This window comes from Neomonachus schauinslandi, chromosome 7 (genome assembly GCF_002201575.2).
Source record: "Neomonachus schauinslandi chromosome 7, ASM220157v2, whole genome shotgun sequence".
NCBI classification, from domain to species: Eukaryota; Metazoa; Chordata; class Mammalia; order Carnivora; family Phocidae; genus Neomonachus; species Neomonachus schauinslandi.
This window is the reverse complement of record NC_058409.1, coordinates 29,522,403-29,545,730: the sequence shown is the minus strand read 5'-3', so window position 1 is coordinate 29,545,730 and position 23,328 is coordinate 29,522,403. Positions and strand designations below refer to the sequence as shown.

The 23,328-nt window shown below is 42.3% G+C and overlaps 2 protein-coding genes across 2 annotated transcripts in view; both read left to right on the top strand.

The window, feature by feature from the left end:
• The first annotated feature begins 8,587 nt into the window (after positions 1-8,587).
• Positions 8,588-9,243, top strand: LOC110591078 (transcription factor BTF3 homolog 4-like). Its single transcript, XM_044916907.1, has one exon. It carries the CDS (start codon positions 8,815-8,817, stop codon positions 9,115-9,117), a length of 303 nt encoding a protein of 100 aa, XP_044772842.1. The 5' UTR covers positions 8,588-8,814; the 3' UTR covers positions 9,118-9,243.
• Positions 9,244-13,696: 4,453 nt separating this feature from the next.
• Positions 13,697-23,328, top strand: part of ETF1 (eukaryotic translation termination factor 1) — a 29,978-nt gene continuing 20,346 nt past the window's right edge. The window contains exons 1-2 of the mRNA XM_021701854.2: positions 13,697-13,777; positions 13,938-14,041. Of these exons, the coding sequence (XP_021557529.1) occupies positions 13,956-14,041 (86 nt within the window). The 5' untranslated portion in view covers positions 13,697-13,777; positions 13,938-13,955. The remainder of the gene's footprint in view (positions 13,778-13,937; positions 14,042-23,328) is intronic.

Here is a 23,328-nt window from a genome sequence, read left to right as displayed (position 1 = left end):
GTACTGAGAGATACTGTCTCACGCTACCCCATGTGTAGTGAACACAGAGCAGCATTTAAGGTACCTACCAGTAAAAATGATAAATGGTGCAAAGAACCTTGAAAGACAGAGTTCTTTATTCTTCAGATACAGTCTTCCTTTTGTGGACAACTGCTTCATAGGGCCCAAAAGGAACTTCTGGTTTCCCTTCCTAAGTAGTCTTTCCAGTTAAGAGTAAATAGACTTCTTAACAGTTGCCTAAACAAAAAGTCAACAAATCTTAGCCACTGTCAAAGTACATCCAGAACCACCTTCTCCACTCCTACTACCAAGTATAATTTACTCATTGGGTTTTTCCAAGTAGTTTTCCCCACTTAAAATCACACCCTTGCCATTCTGGTGATGTAGTGCGCAATCAAAAACTGTTATGTGGCATTTCAGGGTGCCTGGGTGGCTCGGTTAAGAATCCTGACTCTTGATTTTAGGCTCAGGTCATGCTTTCAGGGTTGTGGGATCAAGGCCCAAGTCTGGCAGGCTCTGCACTAAGTGGGGAGTCTGAGATCTTTCCCTCTGCCCACTCACCCCCTGCTCTTGGGCATGCACACCCCCTCTCAGATCTTTAAAAAAAAAAATGACGTGGCATTTGTGTCCTTTTAGGTAAGAATAGTTTTTTTTTTTTTTTTTTAATCCTCTCAGAAAGCAAGCACAAGCAGGAGAAGCAGCAGGCAGAGGGAGAAACAGGCTCCCCGCTGAGCAAGGAGCCCGATGTGGGACTCAATCCCAAGACACTAGGATCATGACCTGAGTGAGTGACTCAGGCATAGGACACTGACTTCTCTTGAAGAGTACAGGCCATTTCATTTACAGAATGGCCCTTTGGATTCACCTGATTTCCTTGAGTTCAGAGTTAGGTACATATTACTGGTAGAAATACAAGACAGGTGTTCTATCAATGTATCAATTACCAGGGAGAATAAGATGCTCTGCTCCATACTTCATTTTGAAGATACTTTTCATAAGTAGTCTATTATGGTGGCTTAATTTTAAGTATAACATTTACATTAGAGATTCTATAGCAAGAAGAAACCGTAAAGTTAAAAGCAAATTCTTACAGAAGGTACATGAGATTAGAAGTTGAGACAAACCATGGGGCGCCTGGGTGGCTCAGTTGGTTAAGCGACTGCCTTCAGCTCAGGTCATGATCCTGGAGTCCCGGGATCGAGTCCCACATCGGGCTCCCTGCTTGGTGGGGAGTCTGCTTCTCCCTCTGCCCTCTTCCCTCTCGTGCTCTCTGTCTCGTTCTCTCTCTCTCAAATAAAAAAAAAAAGTTGAGACAAACCTGACCTTGAAAATGCACTGCTTCAAGCAAAGGCCCTTCACTATTTTCAGATACCACGGTGACTCCATTCTCCAGTCCTAAGGCTGCTTTCTAAGAGCTATGTCTCCTTTCCTCTAGTATTGGAACAATGAGATCGGTAAAAGCTTTAGATAGAGGAACTATAGGGTGACCTACATTACTCAATCTGTACAGCATGGAAGTAATTTAGCAATTACAAAAAGAACCATTGAAACCATGAAGCCATTTCTGTAGGTTAAAAACAATGTCAGCAATTTGATATGGTTAAACCTAATACAATGCACCATCATCAAACCCATTTCTGCTGCAGCAGGTCACGAAGCAGAAGCTTGGGGGGAGGGGCAGAGGGAGAGAGAATCTTAAGCAGGCTCCACATCCAGCGCAAAGCCCAATGCTGGGCTGGATCTCACAATCCTGAGATCATGACCTGAGCCAAAATCAGTTACACTTTTAACAGACTGGGCCACCCAGGTGTCCCAGTAAGCAGAAATCTTGACCCTGAAGAGAAACAGCAGCAGAATCAGCCTTTAATAACTTTGAGCTTCAAGTCTGCAATCGGGAAACAGGAAAGTAATGTGTTTTACCTAGGTGCATCGGGCTGGCTCAGTGGTAAAACATGCAACTCAATCTGGGGGTCATGAGTTTGTGCCCCACACTGGGTGTAGGGCCTACTTAAAAGCGAAAAAAAAAAAAAAAAAAGTTTGACCTAAATTACAGGCACTTAAACAGGTTCTTGTAGCCCCTGACCTAGCAGGTGGAGATTTGGAGTAACATGAACAGCAAGTCCACATGAGTGATTTCAGGAGGTCCATAAAACACTAATTAGATAATGCAAGACAGTTACTAGTTTTTCTGAAAAAATGGTCCACTGCTTTTACTAATTTCTTCAAGGAATCTGTGACCAAAAAAGGGCTAAGACCATAGCTTTCCTAAATGGAAACTCACTCTATTGGTCTAGCTTAAATTCAAGTCATACTCTCCTGCTCCCTGTCCCCCTTGCCATTTGCCAGCTCAGTTTTACCTTCGTATTTCTTTTTTTTTTTTTAATTTTATTTATTTGCGAGAGAGAATGAGGTAGAGAGAGCATGAGAGGGGGGAGGGTCAGAGGGAGAAGCAGACTCCCTGCTGAGCAGGGAGCCCGATGTGGGACTCGATCCCAGGACTCCAGGATCATGACCTGAGCCGAAGGCAGTCGCTTAACCAACTGAGCCACCCAGGCGCCCATACCTTCGTATTTCTTAAGCATCCTTGCTCTACACTCTCCATGAAACCTTAACCACACTGGCTGTTTCACTCATTCTTATTTTACTCTAACATTTCTATATTTCTAAAAGGATTATTCTATAAAATATAACTATCATGATCACATAAACATGAGCAACTCCTTAATAGCAAACAAATGTCCAAATTTTCCCATTTCACAACTTTAAGATCTTATTTAAGTAATCTCTATACCCAATGTGGGGCTTGAACTTAGAAGCCCAAGATCAAGACTCGGAAGCTCTACGACTAAACCAGTCAAGCACCCGTTTCACAACTTTTTCAATTGTTAAAAAGCCAGGAACCAAATAAAGGCCACATCCTATATTGGTTGGTATGTTCTCTAAGAGTCAGACTATACATTTCCCTGCTTTGCTTTCTATTTATAAAGATATTTTAGAATGTTGGGGAGAGGGGCAGAGGGAGAGGGAATCTCAAGCAGCCTCCCCACTGAACACAGAGGCAACGCGGAGCTCAATCCTATGACCCCAAAATCATGACCTGAGCCACATTTCAACAGTCGGACGCTTAACCAACTGAGCCATCCAGGCGCCCTGCAATTTATTTGTTAAAGAAACTGGGCCACCAATCCTATAATATCCTACATACTATATTTCACTGATTGCATTCCTGTGATGTCATTTAACACGTTCTTCCATCCCCAACTGATCAGATTCAAGTTCAGTTTCTTGACAAGAATGGGTGGTGTGTACTTCCATCAGAGGGTACATAATTCTGGTTGGCTCTTAGGTGATATTAGCAGCCACTGATGAGATCATTACCTGATCTCTGACTTCATCAAAAGTAATACTATCCTGGAGCACCTGGGTGGCTCAGTCAGTTAAGTGTACAACTTGGTTTTGGCTCAGGTCATGATCTTGGGGTCATGGGATCAAGCCCTGCATCGGGCTCCATGGTTAGCGAGTCAGCTTGGGATTCTCTCCCTTTCCCTTGCCCCTCCCCCGGCTCTCATGCAGGGGCTCTCTCTTCTAATAAAATCTTTAAAAATAAAAAGTAATACTATCCTATCTTCACTTTTTAGTTGGAATACCTCTGTAGTGAGAAACTTCCCCTCATAAGTACCTAGTTGCCCTGAGGTACAGTTCATAGAGAAAAGGATTATGTACTGGTTTTAAGAATGAGTTGGTTTTGGGCGCCTGGGTGGCTCAGTTGGTTAAGCAACTGCCTTCGGCTCAGGTCATGATCCCGGAGTCCCTGGATTGAGTCCCGCATCGGGCTCCCTGCTCGGCAGGGAGTCTGCTTCTCCCTCTGACCCTCCCCCCTCTCATGTGCTTGCTCTCTCTCATTCTCTCTCTCAAATAAATAAATAAAATCTTTAAAAAAAAAAAAAAGAATGAGTTGGTTTTGTTGTAGTATTCAAAGATGAGACCAATGAGGTTTCTTAGGTGTCGCTGTGAGCTCAGAGATTTTAACTAATTTTGTGTTTCAATTCACTGTAGTTCTTAATGATGCTCAAATTGTTCTATTTTTGGCCTGTGGAAACTCTTCCTATTGGCTCTTTAAGTTCTTTTGATAAGACCCCAGTAGTCGAGAACAGTCGTCAATTAATGGTATTGGGAAAACTGGACAGCCAAATGCAAAAGAATGAAACTGTGCCACTATCTTACACCATACACAAAAATCAACACCAAATGGATTAAAAGCTTGTATGTAAGGCGTGAAACTGTAAAATTCCCAAAAGAAAATAAAGGCCATAAGCTCCTTGACATCTGTCTTGGTGATGATCTTTGGATTTGACACCAAAAACAAAGTCAACAACAACAAAAAAAACCAAACCAAGTGGTACTATATTAAACTGGAAAGCTAATGCACAGCAAAGGAAATAAATGAAAAGGCAACCTATTGAATGATATAAAATATTTATAAATAATATATCTGAAAAAGGTTTAATATTCAAAATATATTAAAAAACACCACCAAAATATATATATATATATATTTTTTAAAGATTTTATTTGAGGGCGCCTGGGTGGCTCAGATGGTTAAGCGTCTGCCTTCGGCTCAGGTCATGATCTCAGGGTCCTGGGATCGAGTCCCGCATCGGGCTCCCTGCTCCTTGGGAGCCTGCTTCTCGCTCTGCCTCTCTCTCTCTCATGAATAAATAAATAAAATCTTTAAAAAAAAAAAAAAGATTTGAGAGACACAGCAAGAGAGGGAACACAAGCAGGGGGAGTGGGAGAGGGAGAAGCAGGCCCCCCACAGAGCAGGGAGCCCGATGTGGGACTCGATCCCAGGACTCTGGGATCATGACCCGAGCCGAAGGCAGACGCTTAACGACTGAGCCACCCAGGCACAACCACCAAAATATATTAATTCATACAACTCAATAGCAAAAAAACGCAATCCAATCCAATCCAAAAATGGGCAGAGGATCTGAATAGACATTTTTCCAATGACAAAGAGATGGCCAACAGGTACACAAAAAGGTGTTCAATATCACTCATCAGGGAAATGCAAATCAAAAACAATGGGCTATTAACCTCATACTTGTCAGAATGGCTAATATCAAAAGAACAAGAGGGATGCCTGCGTGGCTCAGCCAGTTAAGCATCCGACTCTTGATTTCCACTCAGGTCATGATCTCAGGGTTGTAAGATGGAGCCCTGTATCAGGCTTCACTATGGGTGAGGAGCCTGCTTAAGATTCTCTCTCCTTCCCTCTGCCCCTGTCCCCCCCCCCCCCCCCCCGGCATATCATCTTTAAAAAAAAAAAAAAAAAAAGGTATGTGCATCCCCATATTCACTGCAGCATTGTTTACAATAGCCAAGATATGGAAACAACCTAGGTGTCCACTGATGGATGAACAGATATGTGATACATGAGCATGTACACACACACACACACACACAGAATACTCCAGGGGCACCTGGGTGGCTCAGTTGGTTCAAGTGTCTGCCTTTGGCTCAGGTCACGATCCCAGAATCCTGGGATTGAGTCCCGCTTCAGGCTCCCTGCTCAGCGGGGAGCCTGCTTCTCTCTCTCCCTCTGCCTGCCACTCTGCCTGCCTGTTCTATCAAATAAATAAAATCTTTTTTTTAAAGATTTTATTTATTTATTTGACATAGAGACAGAGAGGGAACACAAGCAGGGGGAGTGGGAGAGGGAGAAGCAGGTTTCCTGGTGAGCAGGGAACCCGACGCGGGGCTCGATCCCAGGATCCTGGGATCAAGTCCCACATCCTTCTCCCTCTGTCTGCCGCTCCCCCTGCTTGTGCTCTCTCTGAAAAATAAAATATTTTAAAAAACAACAAAAACCCCCCAAAAATCCCAAGCTCATACATAGAGAGGACAAACTGCTGGTTGCCAGAGGCAGGGGAGGAAATGGGGGGATGGGGAGGATGGGGGTGGATGAAATAGGTGATGGAGGTCAAAAGTTTTATAAGCTTCCAATTATAAGTATTAGGGATGAAATGTACAGCATGGTGGCTATAATCAATAATTATTGCATATTTGAAAGTTGCTAAGAGTAAATCTTAAAGTTCTCATCACAAGAAAAAAAAGCTGGAAACTACATACATTGACAGATGTTAACTAGACTTACTATGGTGATCATTTCACAATATATAAAAATATTCAATCATTATGTTATACATCTGAAAATAAAATGTGATATGTCAATTATACCTCAATAAAGAAAAGTCTATTAGGATGTTACAAGTACTTATACAAGAAAAAAAAAGACCCCAGTAGTTTTTGTTAATTTCCTTTCTTACTCATATAAAAAGGTGTTCCAGGTTCATCTTGTTCATATCTGCCTCAGTCCTATAAACAGCTACTTCTCTTTTTATATGGTTATGTATTTAACATTCCTTTGTTCTTTTTCCCCTTAAAAAAGACTGTAAATTTGGGGCACCTGGGTGGCTCAGTCGTTAAGCATCTGCCTTCGGCTCAAGTCAGGATCCCAGGGTCCTGGGATCGAGCCCCGCGTCGGGCTCCAGCCCCACGTCGGGCTCCCTGCTCATCAGGAAACCTGCTTTTCCCTCTCCCACTCCCCCTGCTTGTGTTCCCTCTCTGTGTCTGTCTCTCTGTCAAATAAATAAAATCTTAAAAAAAAAAAAAAAAAGACTGTAAATTTAAGAACTGCACTATATCTAAAGTGTTTCAGCACATACCCCAGTATTAGAAAACTGATCTCCAGTATGTATGTATGAAATTGAACTAAAAGATTATCATCTGTCTCACTATTCTACAATTGTCTACTGAATCAAAAAAAGGCACCACTGGGAACATTAAGCACTTACTTATCTTCTCCCCAAATGATCCAAGGGCATGGCTCAATCTCACCTTGCTAATTATTCTTTCTTGTTATGGGAAGATGTACATCAGCTGGTGAGCGCTCCTTGTAACAGGGATTCTAAAAGAAAAGAAAATTCTAGAAGAGAAAGAATGAGTGTTCTCTATGTGCATTTCTTTTTACAGTTGGAAATCATTATAGGGTAAAGCATATAATGGTCAATATTTGCTTAATTTAACAAGATTACAAATTCATGTACAGATATTTGGTCATTTAGAGAAGAAACTGCTGTAATTCCTTAGTTGTAGTCCCCCCTCCCATTAAAGGGTTGTATTATACTCCCTGTGTCCACAGGGGAGTAAATGGTACTTTACTCTGACCATTTCAAGTCACTCTCACACATTGTACTCCAGTTAAGCAACGCTGTCTTATGTCAATTTACACAAATCTTTTGAGTTTTACACTACACCACTATAGCTTAGGTCTTCTTCATTGGCTTTTACTTATTGTAAGATTTCTTCATGTATTTAAGGATGAAATCTGTGGAACTTCATTCTTCAAATTCATTATGCTTAAGTACATCCAGGAACTTGAGGGCAAACCAGACATTCCGTTATTGATCTTCACCTACTTCATGAAATGATTGGCACTTCAGTTTTTTTTTTTAACATTTATTTATTTGGGGGGGCGGAGAGAGCGAGCACGCATGCAAATGGGGGAGGGAGGAGCAAAGGGAGACTCGATGCTAAGCATGGAGCCCAATGTGGGGCTCAATCTCACAACCCTAAGATCATGACCTGAGCTGAAATCAAGAGTCAGATGCTTAACCCCGACTGAGCCACCCAGATGCCCCACTTCACAGATAGTCTAACCCAGGGATTATTTGTAACTGTTTTTAGGCACATTGGTTTTTGTTTTTTTTTAATAAAATCTTATATGGAACTCTTATGGATCAGAGACAGGAAAAACATACAACTATTAAGATACCTAGGAAAAAAATCATTTATTATACTAATATAGTGTATATAAATAATTTTTTTTAAGTCTGGCAAGGATTTATTAGGAAGTTTATTAGGGTAAATAAAAAGCCATGAACACAGAACTGAGATCTCCAAATTCTAGTATTGTGTTTACAACACCAGTTAGAAGCTAATATACATTAAGGATATCCCAAAGGGAATCGTACCTAAGTCCCAATCTTACCTGACCAGGATACCCACAAACACAGAAATGATGCCCAGACTGCTTACCTAGACAGTAGCAAAAAAGGCCTTCTCCTTAAGCTATTAAACATCATGGGGCACCTGGGTGGCTCAGTCGCTGGGCGTCTGCCTTCAGCTTGGATCATGAACCCAGGATCCTGGGATCGAGCCCCACATCGGGCTCCCTGCTCAGTGGGAAGCCTGCTTCTCCCTCTCCCACTTCCCCGCTTGTATTCCCTCTCTCGCTGTCTCTGTCAAAAAATAAATAAAATCTTAAAAAAAAAAAAGCTATTAAACATCATCAGGAGATTCCTGCTTTTCTATCTATAACCACGGGACCCTAGTATATAATAGGCAACTCCAAGCTGGGCAAATTGACAAGAATGTTGAATGCTAACGGGGAGAAGGAACAAAGAGGAATAAGTGTATCTAGTTGGAGACCCTTGTGATAGCTAATACAAACACAATGCTGAGGCTTCAAAAAGTTTACTGCAGCCCAGGAATAGTTTCCATTTAAAAAAAATCACAATCTTGCTCTTGCCGAATGCTGTTGTTGGAGGACCCTCCCTGCTTCAGATTTACCAACAGCATGAATCAAGAAAAGTTAGCCAAACTTCAGGCTCATGTCCAGATGGGGGCAAGGGCACAGCTCGCAGAAAGAAAGTGGTAGTACACAGAACAGCTATAGCTGATGACAAAAAACTTCAGAATTCTCTAAAAAAACTGGCTGTGAATAATATAGCTGGTATTGAAGATGTGAACATGATTAAAGATGATGGAACAGTTATTCATTTCAACAATCCCAAAGTCCAAGCTTCCCTTTCTGCTAACACCTTTGCAATTACTGGTCATGCAGAAGCCAAACTAATCACAGAAACGCTTCCTGGAATATTAAGTGAGCTTGGTGCTGACAGCTTAACAAGTCTTAGGAAGTTAGCTGAACCATTCCCCCGGCAAGTGTTGGAGAGCAAAGCACCAAAACCAGAAGACACTGATGAAGAGGATGATGCTGTTCCATATCTCGTAGAAAATTTTGATGAAGTATCAAAGAATGAAGCTAACTAAAATTTTTTCTGGAGTTTGGAAGCTGGCATGGACTAGATTTAACAAATCAGCTATGTGGTTCCAAAGCTTTACAGACATGGAGAACATCAACTGTTACTAGTTCAGTAATATAAATATTTTGTTTATTAATAATGCTGTTGGGCACCTGGGTGGCTCAGTTGGTTGAGCGGCTGCCTTCAGCTCAGGTCATGATCCTGGAGTCCCGGGATCGAGTCCCACATCGGGCTCCCTGCTCGGCAGGGAGTCTGCTTCTCCCTCTGACCCTCCCCCCTCTCATGTGCTTTCTCTCTCATTCTCTCTCTCTCAAATAAATAAATAAAATCTTTAAAAAAAAAAATAATGCTGTTTGTTCAGCATTTCTCGGTCATTTGATTTTGCATTTTGCACTTCCTCCTAGGATCTATTCTTTTGGTCAAAATACGAAGTATTGGTGCAGTTCGAGGGTGTTTTGGTGTTTGATTCTCAGTTTTCTGTTTTTTTTGTTGGGGTATTTTTGGTGTGTGTATGTGTATGTATGCGTGTGGGTATGTGTGTATACAGTGGAGAGCAAATTGGAAAACAGTTCTATTTATCTTCCTTCTAATCGCTTCTCGACCTTTTGGCTAAGATCAAGTGTATTTATCCTCCTTCTACCCCCAGTAGAAAATAAAACAAATCTTTACATTAAAAAAAAAACAAAACAAAAAAACAATTCACATAAAAATCCTGCCACAAGCAACAAGACACTTGTAATTGATCTCATGGCCACAGTGACAGTAAAGGCAGGCGTTATCCAATGACTATTAGATGCTGACCAGCCCAAGGCCCAATTTCTAGGCCTAAACCACAATTGTTCCTTGGCACCCACACAACCCTCCCCACATAAATACCCAATCTCTTAAACTCCAGCTGTGAAAAGTTCCAAATTTCTAACATTAACACACCAGCCACTGAAACAGGGTAAAAATCCCACAGACCATTTTACTGGCTCCCTCTTTCCACCAGGAAAAAAATCCCTAGGAATTGTAATTTGGATCTGCTCTACCTTTAGGCTCTCACCTTCAATTTTCTGCTACAACTAGTGTAGCAGGTCAACAGATGGGTACCGAAAACAGTGGAAGAGGACAGAACAAATTAGGAGAAACTAAAGAGAGAATTAGCATTCACTATTGACATGGGTGCTATAAATAGTACCAGGCACTTTACACAACTTATTTAATCTGACAATAGTCCCACAAAATAGGCAGTATCCCCATTTTATGATAAAAACACAAATTCTGCAAGATTTAAGTGCCTTGCCCAACCCAATGTAAGGAGCAAAGTCACGGTTCAACCCTAAGGCTGCCTAGCTCCAGAGATCTTTCCTTTAACAACCCCATTGACTTCCCAAAGAGTCAAAGGGTACAGCCCTTAGGAAATCTTTCCACAACCATTCCTCCCCTGCTTTCTTTACTTTGGCTACTCTTAAAACTGGCCCACGCATCAGCAACCAATAATTTCATTCTGTACCTAATAGCACTGTGTTCTCAAGTTGCTATTGGTATTTTTAACATCAAAACAATCCTCCTTCCCTCCCCCACCTCCACCCATTAACTAGGGATGTTATCTATACCCCAATATTTAACTTTATTTTTATTGTTTTTGAAGATTTTATTTATTTGACAGAAACACAGCGAGAGAGGGAACACAAGCAGGGGGAGTGGGAGAGGAAGAAGTAGGCTTCTCGCTGAGCAGGGAGCCTGATGCAGGGCTTGAGGGGCTCGATCCCAGGGCCCTGGGATCATGACCTGAGCCGAAGGCAGACACTTAAGACTGAGCCACCCAGGCGCCCCCAATATTTAACTTTATTACCTAACATTAGACCTGGAGAAGTTCTGAGGTCAAGTACAAATCCTTCATTTTTCAGAAAAGGACAAGCTGTGCCAAGAGAAGTTATATATTCTACACTCATCATACGTCATTTTGAAAAAAATCTGTATCACTCTTATGTCACAGGAGGTTCTTCCTGAAAACTGACGGTCATGGTTGCATTTATAAAGCCTCCTCCTTGCTGAAGGAAATAGCATCTCCCTGTTCTATTCCTTTCAAATCTCTTCTGCTAGAAATCAATGCCAGGATTTGCATGTAAGACACTGGTTTTCAATTCTAAGAGATGATGAATTTACAGCAACTAGGCAAGTAAGCTTTGGGAGCTACAGTGTAACTATCTGGGATTAGAATGTTCTAAGAAACAAGTTATATTTCTCAGTAATTACCAAGTTTGAATGATTCAAATGCTGACAAACAGCAATTCTGAGATGTCACCATCTTACTTCAGGATGAATCACATATAAAAGCAAGCCTGTGAGGTGGTCCAGAAAGCCTATAAAGCCATGAAACATGGACCTGAAGCAATGCTATAAACATAAAAATGAAGAGATGTAGATCAAGGCAACCAAGTGAAGAAAGTAGGAATTGGGGCAAGAGAAATGAAGTAGGGAAAAGCCTGGGACATGGTACACATCCAATCAGTAAGTGTTTATGATTATTTACTTTAAGAAGGTTCATTGCTAAGCACAGTGAATGGCACAAAGAAGTACAGTAAGTACTGTGTAATGAATGAACATATCCCATGAATTACAAAATGGTAACTAAAGAAGAGATTCCACCCTGGGAATTCATTTGCTGGGGGAGAGACTTACCCTGTAGGAAATGTGTCCTTACCTATGGTAACAGAGGTAATGGGTTGCTGCATGATAAAATGCACTGGACACTGAACATGGAGTCTGGAAGCCATAAACTAGCTGTGTGACTCTGAGCAAGTCCCTTTCACCTTTCTTTGCCTCAGTTTCCCTACTTATGAAATGGGGATAATACTCCCATCTCAAAGGTGTGAGCAAAGTTGAGATAACATGCAAAAAGGACTCAAAGCGCACGTAAATGCAACTGCCTGACTGACATCACCACTTCCATGTCTCAAACTTAATAGGCCCAAGAGGAAATTTCCAATCATCCCTCAAAACCTGCTCCTCATTTTTCCCATCTCAGTAAATGTAACCATTTCCATGCTCTGGGAACATTCTTGCTTTCTCCACATCCAATCCATCATCCAGTCCTATTCATTCCAACCCCCTGTATATCACTGACTTCCATCTGCACTATCATCACCCTAGTCTAAGCTATAATTATCTCTCACATGAATGACTGCAGCAGCCAAAATGATCTCTCAGCTTCCACTTTTGCTCTCTCCAATCCAAACAGAACCATCTCCTTTAAAACTAACTATACATTCATGTCATTTCCCTACCTCTATAAACCCTTTAAGCTGTCCATTGTTCTTAAAAGAAGCCAAACTCCTAAACCTGGCTTTCAAGGCTCTAAATGATCTGTCCTCTGTCTCCTCCTCAAGCTACTTCAGCCATTCCTGACCTTGTTCCCGCATACTGGCTTTTTAAGCACACACTTTTTTTTTTTTTAAATGTGTTATGCTCTCTTCTGACAAAACCCCTACTCATTCTTTGGGTCTCATTCCAAAATTAGGCCCTTTTATTACACTCTCACAGCATTCCAGAGTACCTACGTATTTATGCAATTATTATACAAAAGTATACAATCACAAATGGTTATAAACCCAACGAAACTGAGAGCTCCACTAAGTAGGCACTGTTATATCCAGTTCACCTCAGCATCCTCGGGAAAACCGAATCTAGCACAGTTTGGGCCCAAATATTTGAACAAATCCAACTGAGGTGAAGAGAGAGTCAACTAAAAATTCTAACTCAAAAAGATAAAGTTCCAACTTATATAGCTGCCCATTTGCTTCAACACTCTCCCCACCTCCACTCTCAAAAGCTCAGACTAAACCATTCGTGGGCTCAAATACCTCAAGGTTTCCAATCTCCCGCAGCCCCTGCTTTTCCCTCCCGTCCCCACAAAACTCCAGGTCCAAAATGAACCCATGTGAGCGCTGAGGCGAGACGTAACGCGCCTCTTTTGCCCTTGCGGGTGGCGGGGTCCCGGACCACCAGAAGAAAATTTCGGGCTGGGAGCCTGAACACTAGTCCGCGCAACAGTGACGCACGTCGGCCGGAGCACTTTGGCCGGTATGAAGCCACGAAGCTTGAGGCGTTTCTTTAAGACTCCTCAGGCGCAATTCAAATTGTGTGTTCCGGCCCAATCGTCTAGCCGCGCGTCGTAGATTTTCAGATGCCCATTCCATTCACCAAAGAGGGACGGAAAAGAGACGACCCCTGCGCCTCGCCCTTTAAAAAACACCCCCATAGGAGGCTGGCGGGTCGCTGAAAAAATCCTCGCGAGAGCCACCGGCTTCCGCCCGCTTCCTCCACTCCGCTAGCCGGACCGGAAGGAAGGCGGTACTTCCCCGCCCCGGGCCCTACCTCACAAGGCAGCGCGGCCCCAGCTGCGGCCAATCAGCGAGCTCATTGTAGGCCGCGGCGCGGACAGCCAATGGCAAGTCGCGGCGCGCGCAAAGCTTCCTCTCTTCCGCACAGGCCCCCTCCCTTCCGCCCGCCGACTTCCACTCAGCCTCTGGCGGAGGAAGTGATGTCACAGGCCCCATGTGAGCGGATTGCAACACATGCAGCTGCCTGGAGAGAGGGAGCCGGTGTCCTACGTCAGAGCCGCCGCCGCGGAGCCGCCGCCGGGGAGGAGCAGCCGCTGCCGCCCAGGACTGGGCCCTTAGGTAAGCCAAGGGAGGAAAAGGCCAGCGACCGCCGCGGCGGGCCGCGCGGGGCGGGAAGAAGAGGGCCTCTTGGGGGTGGCAAGGAAGGGGGCCGCTCTGCCCCAGCGGCGGCGCTAACTCTGTGGTCTTGGTGTCTCCGGGCCCCGCCGGGCCGCTCTAGGGAGGAGGAGGCGAGAAGATGGCGGACGACCCCAGTGCTGCCGACAGGAATGTGGAGATCTGGAAGATCAAGAAGCTCATCAAGAGCTTGGAGGCGGCCCGCGGGTGAGCGCCGCGTCCGGCCCCCCCGTGCCCTCTTGGTTCCCGGACCCCTCAGGATGGCCGCCCCCGCGCCGCATGGCCGGATGAGGAGAACCAGGCAATAGTCAACTCCCGCCTTCTGGATCTCTGGGCAACTCTGGGTAGTTGCCCCCGACTCAGGGGCAAGGGTCTGCGCGGTTGGCCGGAGAATGGGTCCTTCCCCTGCTTCGGGGTAAGGGGCCCCGCTCCCGGGGCTTGGACCAGTTGACCCCCTCGTGGAAGGCCATTGCTACTTTTGAATCTTTCCAGGCCCTTGAATCCAGCACCTCCCTCTTCGAGCTCCAGGTGCTGCCACCCTGCTCGGGTGCTGTTGGGGGAAAGGGCTCGGCCTTCCTTTCCGAACGCCCTTCCCTGATTTCCTCTCTTTGATGTTTCTCAGCCAGGTCTCATTAAAATGGCCTCCCCCTCCCGGTCTTCCGAGACCCGGGTCGGTGAAGTTTGGATGGGACACGAAGGAGAGGTGGTCAGGGACAACCTCTTTCTGACTTTCCGTGATATCTCTGGGTCTTCCACCTCTTCCGAGATGACTTCCCCCAAGTCCTCCAATTACCCCGGAGCTTCCTGGTGTTAGCTGTTGAGGTATCCACCTATGAAATGAAAATGCCAACGTGTGCGGGCTGTGGTAGAGAGGAGATTTTGGTGGACGAATCCGCATCTGTATATACAGGAGAAACCGGGTTATGGGGCCGTTGATGTGAACTGTTAACTACGGGGTCCTTTTCGGCATCTCCCTGGAACTTTCAGGGATGAGGTGCCTGATGTACTAATGCTTGTTGAAATTTAGAACTGAATTAGGTGGGCTTTGCGTCTCCTTTTGTAAATTTTATGGATGTGCACTATGGGAAGGTTAGATTGAAACTGGCTGTATATGCTTTTTTATTTTTAAGTTAAAAAAGAATTACTCGTTTGGAGAAGGTGTGTCACAGGTATTCCCATTTTCTTAGTTTATTTGTTTTGTTCCTTTCCCAGTTATAGGAACTTTTTGCTTACAGGAAGTGATCCCCCCCCCCCCCAAAAAAAGCGTTTGGAACATTACATATTTGTATGTCTGAGCATTCTTAGAATAGCAGAGTTCCTTGCTCCAGGCCATGTTGAAAGTTTGTTTTCATCACAGGAATTGGACATTCTGATTTCCAGCCCAGGTTTGTCCTTCATTGGTTGATTTGCAGTGATAGAATTAATCAGGCTTTTAATTGTTACTATATGAAATAAGGTGTGCTTAGTTAACATGGAAGGCCTAGAGTTAGTAGATTGGTTTTGTCGTTGTGTTTTGTTCTTATTAAATTAGTGACAGTTCTGCTTGAAATGAAGCTTCTGAAAGTTTGGCTCTCAGTTCAGTGACTTGGGCTTTTGCTAACTCTTTCCCTAGTACAAACTGAAGGTGGCAGCTTATTTTTTATTTCTTAAGTTTGTTTCTTTGAATTTAATAAAATATTCAGACCTATTTAGTAATCTTATAGAAATCTGAACACAGATGGGTTTTTGCCACATGGTAGATTGAATAATTATTCTCCCAAGTGTGAGCATATTATACAGGAGGGGTAGTACAGGTCATGACCCATTATGTATGATGCACTACCAGGAATTAGATTTGTTTCACTAGGATATTCTGTTGTGTTACTTTCAATTGAATATGACTTTTATGGATTGTTGCAGTGTTTTAAAGTTGGATGTGATCTGTAGATTTGTTCTCTTAACACTTTAGTTTGGGGGCAGTTTCACACATTAGAATCTGCATACATTATATACTCTGAAAAAGTCTAAAATGTGAATTTACAACTATAATTTGCCTATTGTCTGAGCATAGTAACGTTAAAAATAACTGCGTGTAGTAACAGCATTCCCTTCTAGTCTTGATGAAGGAAGCTTATTCTCAGATTTGTTCCTAGCCATGTTACCTAGCTACTTGAAACTTTCAAGCTCCCCTTTCAAGCTTCTAGAGGCCTTATCACTTTGATTAGCAAAGTTCAGTAAAGTTTAAAGCACACTAAAATTGAGGTTCTTATATACAACTTTTCTTCTAAGTGATGGGGTTAGTTTGGACATTTTAGACAAGAATTAAGCTGTCTAAAATAGCTGAGAGTAGTCTTCATTTAAACAAATAATATGGTTGATAATCATGTTCTGCTTTGCTTTTATTCAGGATTTGGTTGCATCTTGATCCCATGAAAATTTTAAATCTTTGCCATCTCTGGGTATCAGTAAGGAGCCACAACTGTATTCAGTTTGGCTCAGAAGTTTCCCAGTACTTACCAATTTCTTTTAGGGAATAGGAAGATTGCATGTTCATGGCTGAATTGTATTAAAGTCAGACTCAGATTATCATACTGTATGGTGAGAAATATTTTCTTTGCCTAATGCTAAAATATTTTAAGGAGAAATGTAATGATCTTTAAAGACAGACTGGATGACAAAATGAATCTATGCGTACTGGTGTTTGGGGGTGTGGCCTTTGGGGTTAAGGAGAAAACTGATGTGTTCAAGCATGGTTATTAGCACGAAGTGAAACTTAGTAGTGGATTAATAGAATTGTTTTTGAAATAAAGGTGGTTTTTTGTTTTGTTTTTGGTTTGTTTGGGGTTTTTTTGGTTTGTTCGGTTTTGTTTTTTGCCCTCCTAGCAGTGTAGAGTTCTGGGCATGAAAATCAGATTGGTTTGTTTTTAACAATAACTATAAGGTATGCTGGGATAAGAGTAATTTTGATCCTTGTCTAAAATGTCCAAACTAACCCCATCACTTAGAAGAAAAGTTGTTTATAAGAACCTCAATTTTAGTGTGCTTTAAACTTTACTGAACTTTGCTAATCAAAGGGATAAGGCCTCTAGAAGCTTGAAAGGGGAGCTTGAAAGTTTCAAGTAGCTAAGTAACATGGCTAGGAACAAATCTGAGAATAAGCTTCCTTCATCAAGCATTAGAAGGGAATACTGTTACTACACAGAGAGTCAGTTTATGATTATCTCTTGATAATATCACCCAAATGTAGCTTAAAAAGGGAACCACTGCAAAATGGGCTCAGTAATTAAGTACATCTGAACAGAGTAAAGTTTCTAAGCACAGTAATTATTGGGTGCTTAGTATATTATAGACACTGTGTTAAGCAATACACCATTTGATTTAATTCTCACAAGAAGTATTGCCACCTTTTGATAGCTAAGGCACATGAGGCTGAGAGGTTAAATAACTTGGTATCTGAAGTGTAGCACAGCCTAGGACTTGAACCGGTGTGTTACACAGTGCAATGAATATACTTTATGTTTTCCGAAAATACAAGGCTGGAATGACTCAAATTGTAATCTAAGCGACAACAGACTTACTTTATTTTATTTTAAAAATTTTACTTATTTATTTAGAGAGAGAGAAGCAAACTCACCACTGAGCATGGAGCCCAACATGAGGCTCAGCTAAGTCTCACAACCCTGAGATCATGACCTGAGCTGAAACCAAGAATCAGATGCTCGACCAACTGAGCCACCCAGGTGCCCCTATAACAGACTATCTTAATGTTGTCATGTCTGTGGAAGAGCATTTATAAGAGCCAAAATGGCTAAAATAGGGAACTTGATGGGAGTCTTTTTGTAGCCCACATCACACTTAATTTTCTGAGCTGAAAGAAGTGTTACACATATAACTTAAATTTAAGTTTGTGGAACATACTTATTTAGTTTCATATAAATCTGGTTGAATGTTAGTTTCTTTGTGTGTTAACAAAATAACCTGCCACTTCTTTTGGTATACATAAGTCCCTCTTAAAGTTAGTGGAAGTTCTTCCTGGTTTATGATTGTCCTGGTACATTCTTCACTGTTGGCTTAACGAGGACAAATGTGTACCTAAACCAGAACTGGAACTAGAGCCATGTGAATGGAACTGTGGTTGTGGGTATTTTGGATAAGGAACTAAAGCAGGTGAATATATTTTACAAGAAAGGTGAGTGGGAAATTTTGGTTGTTTTTTTCCTACTAATGTTTTCTGAACCAGCAAGAAGTAGCCCCAGATAGAAGGCTGGAAGATTTATAGTTTTCAAGTAATAAAATCATTGCCAGAGCCTGTTCTAGCGAAGGACAGTGGTAAATGTGACAGACAGACAAGGTTAATTTGGGCTAAGTTGGATCTGTGGGTGTTAGAATATTTTTTTGATTTATCTTGACCAGGGAACCTTGTATATTTCAAAAATAATGAAGGCTTAGTCAGATAACCCATCTTTGAAGATCTGCAGTTTGTAAACTTTATTGGGGTTTTCTGTGGTGGTCTTTGGGCATTTTTAAATCTTACTGTTCAGTTGAAAAGAACTTGTAGATATTGACTTTGAAGGAAATAGAAGTAACCTAGCTATACATGACTGCCTTTCCTCCCCTGAAATATATAGCTTCTTTTCTCCTCTACTCTAAGTAGTTCTGATACCAGACTGGGGGGGGGTTGGGGCTCCCCACACCAAGCAGTTCTCTAATTCTTAGCGGACAACAGCTGGGTGTCCTACAATTTAATCTAATTCTGGCACTACATAAAGTCAGCATCTGATCCCATAAAGTGCTCAGTCCCACAAGATTGCTCCCATTTGTGGTAAGTCTGGGCCTCCCCTATTTCTGACCTACAGGCTTAAAATTGGGGACTTAATAATTTGCTAGAATGGCCCACAGAACTTAGGGAAAGACTTCACTTACATTGACTGTCTTTTTTATAAAGGATACAAATGAAGAGTACATAGGGTGAGGTCCAGAAACATCTGAGTACAGGAGCTTCTGTTCCTGTGGAACTGGGGCATATTTCCTGGGTTTACCAACCCAGAAGTTCATTAAATCTTGTTCAGGACTTTATAGAAATTAATCTGCAGATTCTCCCTCCTTCCACACCACAAACCTTTCCCAGAGGTCTGTGGGTGGAGCTGAAAGTTCCAATCCTCAGTTACCTGGTCTTTTTGGTGACCCCAGTGGCCTTACCCTAAGTCACTTTATTATCATAACCTCACAGAGATTCCTTATGAATCACAAAACCCTTCCATCACCCAGAAAATTCTAGGGCTTTAGAAGCTTTGTCAAAAGCCATGGACAAATACATTTCTTATACCACATAACCATTTTTTTAAATCTCCACAAGATTCCTCACATCATGTTGGATTAAAGGTAATTTTGTGAAGGGCACCTGGGTGGCTCAGTTGGTTAAGTGTCCGGCTCTTGATCTCAGGGTCATGAGTTGAAGCCCCGTGTAGGGCTCCACACCCTAGTGTGGAGCCTACTTAAAAAAAAAAAAAAAAATAGTTTTGTGAGATTGTTGAATAGGCTCTTTTTAACCTTCTAGACAAATAATATGGACAGTCTATTAATATGACCTGAATCGATTAAAGTATATTAAATGTGTTTGAATACCTTCCCCAAGTAAAAATTGTTGGTTAATAGAACATTCACTTAAATGATACATGGAATGTTCTCAAAGCCATGAGTTTTAGGTACTTTCATTTTTACTTAAGTTCTCCATACCTTAAAGGGCTGCTTATAACTGAAGTGATACCAGAATATTCAGGCTTTTAAAGAGAGTTGGTTTTTGTTGTTGTTGTTTTCATTCTCTTCTTCGCAAAACCCCCCACCCCCAAGAAAAGTCAAGAATTAGAATGTTTTTAGTTTCTTGAGAAGAGATGTAGACCAGAGTACAACTACAGACAGAGGTCTTGGTGGCCTCTCACTAAGAGGTCGTGATACAGGTGCCACCAGTAGGTCTGAGCCATGAGAAGAGAAAGATAGGGGGAAGAAGCAGAGAGAATATATTTGATAGGGTGTGGTAGTGTCCTTGAGGCAACTCCCAAGTGTCATAGGTTGCCTTCCTCAACCAGAACTAGTTCTAACAGCTGTTGTATTCAGGAATAGTGTTCTGTGCACTGTGAACCTAATGAACAATTACTATCTTTGAATTTCAACTCTTGACAGACTTTTCATTGTAAAAGTAGATATACTTATCCTTCCAGGAAAGGAAGGCTTACTGTGGACACACTCGTAGGTAAGCATGAGTACCTAATTAGAATAACATTTAAGGCCAGGGGCGCCTGGGTGGCTCAGTCGTTAAGCGTCTGCCTTCGGCTCAGGTCGTGATCCCAGGGTCCTGGGATCGAGTCCCACAGAATATTCAGGCTTTTAAAGAGACTCCCTGCTCGGCAGGGAGTCTGCTCCCCCCCACCCACTCCCCCTGCTTGTGTTCCTGCTCTCACTACCTCTGTCTCTGTCAAATAAATAAATAAAAATCTTAAAAAAAAAAAAATAACATTTAAGGCCAAATGCTGTGTGGGTTATAGGTCTGTCCAACCTACCCTCCCCCCGCCACACACAGACCAGTTGGACCCTTTTAGCAGAGGGCCCTTTTTCTTAGAGCTGGGGTTAAGGTTGTGCCTATTGTGGCCCCTTGTGCTGGATATTCTGTTGTGAGAAACCTTAAAATAAGTTTGGCATCAGGGTTGAATGGTCTTAGATCCTATCTGAAGATGCACAAGGAAAAATTTGCATCTTTTCCCTAGACCCACAGCTGGAACTGTCCAACTGAGAACACGAAGAGCAGAAATTTCTTCAGAGCCCAGTGAATTCTCTAGGGATCTCAGAATAGAACCTTCTCATAGGATACATTCTATAGGTATCTCTTAATTCTTCAGCAGCCTCTTACCTTAATGAGGGGGAGAAGGGATTAGAGGGGTTCAAGTTTCTTCTTTCCAACAGGTTGGAAATTAGGTTTCTTGTGGGCACATTCCTCAAAGAGCATGAAGGCTCCCTTTGGTAACAGCTTTATCTTAAGCCACTGGATGGACACACTCTAAATGCTTGCCTGCTGTCTATTAAGATGGAAACTTCCCTTTTTTCTTATTTTTGTCACATTCTGAACAGAAAGAAACCTTTTCTTCCTTTGAATATAAGTGAATGAAAATTAAGTAATTTTATTTTTTGCTTTTTTCTCACCTCCCCCAAACATAATTGAGTTTAAGAGCCATAATTTCATTATCATTTTCATAGATATAAAGATGAAAACAGATTTGATTCTTATACATTATACATTGATCACATTTTCTGTGCTTTAATCCATCCCTTTCTCTTTTGTCTACTTAATTTGTATGTAATGGGTGCCTTATAAGTATTCATGTGTTTGCTTTGTTCTTTTTATTTTACCCTCCAAGTTGTTCCATATCTTTAACAGCAGTTTTCAGACGTGAAGTTTTCATCCAGTGTATGCTTTGTCTTTTGTCACCATCCTTCCTATCCATTTCAGAGGACTTGACATTTTCAGATGCCTGACAACTGCCTCTTGTCATGCAGATCACTTGGGGATATTGGGCCTGTGCTCTTCTGTTTTCACATTTTCATTTGATCCTCTAAGGTCTCCTTTAAAGAAGAATGGTCCTAGTCAAAACAAAAGATTGTCTTTTCCCTACCGTATTTGGGGCCTTCAAGTTACATTTTCCCCCCCCCACTCACATCTAGGTATATGAAAAATGAAGCTCACAAATGCATTTTTACTACTAACCAGTCAACTTACAAGCTTCATCAAACATCTGCTGTAAGTTGGACACTGGACACTGGACATTTGGAAGAAATGTGTAATACAGTGAGAGCATGGTCTGACACACAACCATGGATTGATGATATGAACCATTTCCAGAACCATATTAGTAATTACAGAATAACACAGTACATGTTGAAGCAGGACATGGTATAAGCAGATGATTAGGGTCTTGAATGAGGTGTTGGACATTTTCAAAAACCGAAAGAGATTGTGTAACTGCTTGGGCAAATTTCCTAGGGGAGGCAAGTATTGTTGTAGAATGTTACCTAGGGCAGTAGTATTATTTGGCTGATACAGTATCTTTGATACAGTGGTGGAGTGGAGCTGTAACTGATCTTCAGCTTTGAAATTGTAATTGAAATTCATTCTTGATTGAAAGCCAGTTAGCCTAAAATTAGATCCAAGAGCTTTGTGTTGGTTGATGGTTGGTGAGCTGTCAGGGTATTGAAATAGCGCAGAGCATTTGTGCATGTGTGCCGTGTTCGCAAAGTTGGCATGAGAGAGCTGAAGACAGTCCCAACAATTTGCCTTTCAACCTAAATAAACTTTAGTTTGCAAGTAATGAAAATGTGCTGATCCCCAAACAGGAATTCCTTAATACCTCTGGATATTTTTAGCTTTTTACTAAAAAAGAGTTTTCCTTTCTTGGCTACCCCCATTCTCTGGCATCTTCTGGCCTTGATGACTCCACTTAAGCAAGGAGGAGCCTCAGGAAAGACAGTGTTAGAGGTTCATGACTGAGGTGTGTTTTAATGAAGTAATAAAACTAGTTTTCTGAAGGTGAGTTGAATAGCATACATTTTGACTCCTCACAACAGCTCTGTGAGGAAACTACTATGGCCGTTTCATGGATGAAGAAATTGAAATACAGAAAGGTTAGGTAGCTTGCGTGATACCACAACCTAGTAAGGGGCAGTGCTAGATTTTCTGTTCCCACTTTTCTAGTTTCAGAGCCTGTGATCCTATTATACAACACTGCCTTGTTCTTTGATTAGTATTTCTTCTGCTAAGTAGAAATATCTCCCATTCCCTTTTTTTTTTTTAAAGATTTTATTTATTTATTTGAGAGAGAGAGAGAGAGAGCACATGAGAGGGGGGAGGGTCAGAGGGAGAAGCAGACTCCCTGCTGAGCAGGGAGCCCGATGCGGGACTCGATCCAGGGACTCCAGGATCATGACCTGAGCCGAAGGCAGTTGCTCAACCAACTGAGCCACCCAGGCGCCCCTCCCATTCCCTTTTGAAAGGAGGACTCTTGTCCAAGGAGGTTTGCATTTTACTAGGGGGAGCAGGTGTGCTGGGCACAGGAGCAAAGATAAAAGGAAAACAGGCATGCTTTTTTTTTTTGCAAATCTACCCAAGGAAGAACTTGGGTACCAAACATAATTACTCTTAATGAGCATCACTGGTGAGGGTAACAACTTGCTTTTAAATCCTTCCCCAGAAGCTCATTCTGTGTATTACAACAGTAACAGGAAGGCAGTGGGTTTTGTTTTATTTGAAAAGTACTTGCGGGACGCCTGGGTGGCTCAGTCGGTTAAGCGTCTGCCTTCGGCTCGGGTCATGGTCTCGGGGTCCTGGGATCGAGTCCCGCATCGGGCTGCCTGCTCAGCGAGGAGCCTGCTTCTCCCTCTGCCTGCTGCTCCCCCTGTTTGTGCTTCCTCTCTCTCCCTACTAAATAAATAAAATCTTTAAAAAAAAAAAAAGTACTTGCATTGTGGTA

Excerpts from the sequence above, each read along its gene's own strand:
- LOC110591078 (XM_044916907.1), top strand. The coding sequence starts at position 8,815 with ATGATTAAAGATGATGGAACAGTTATTCATTTCAACAATCCCAAAGTC.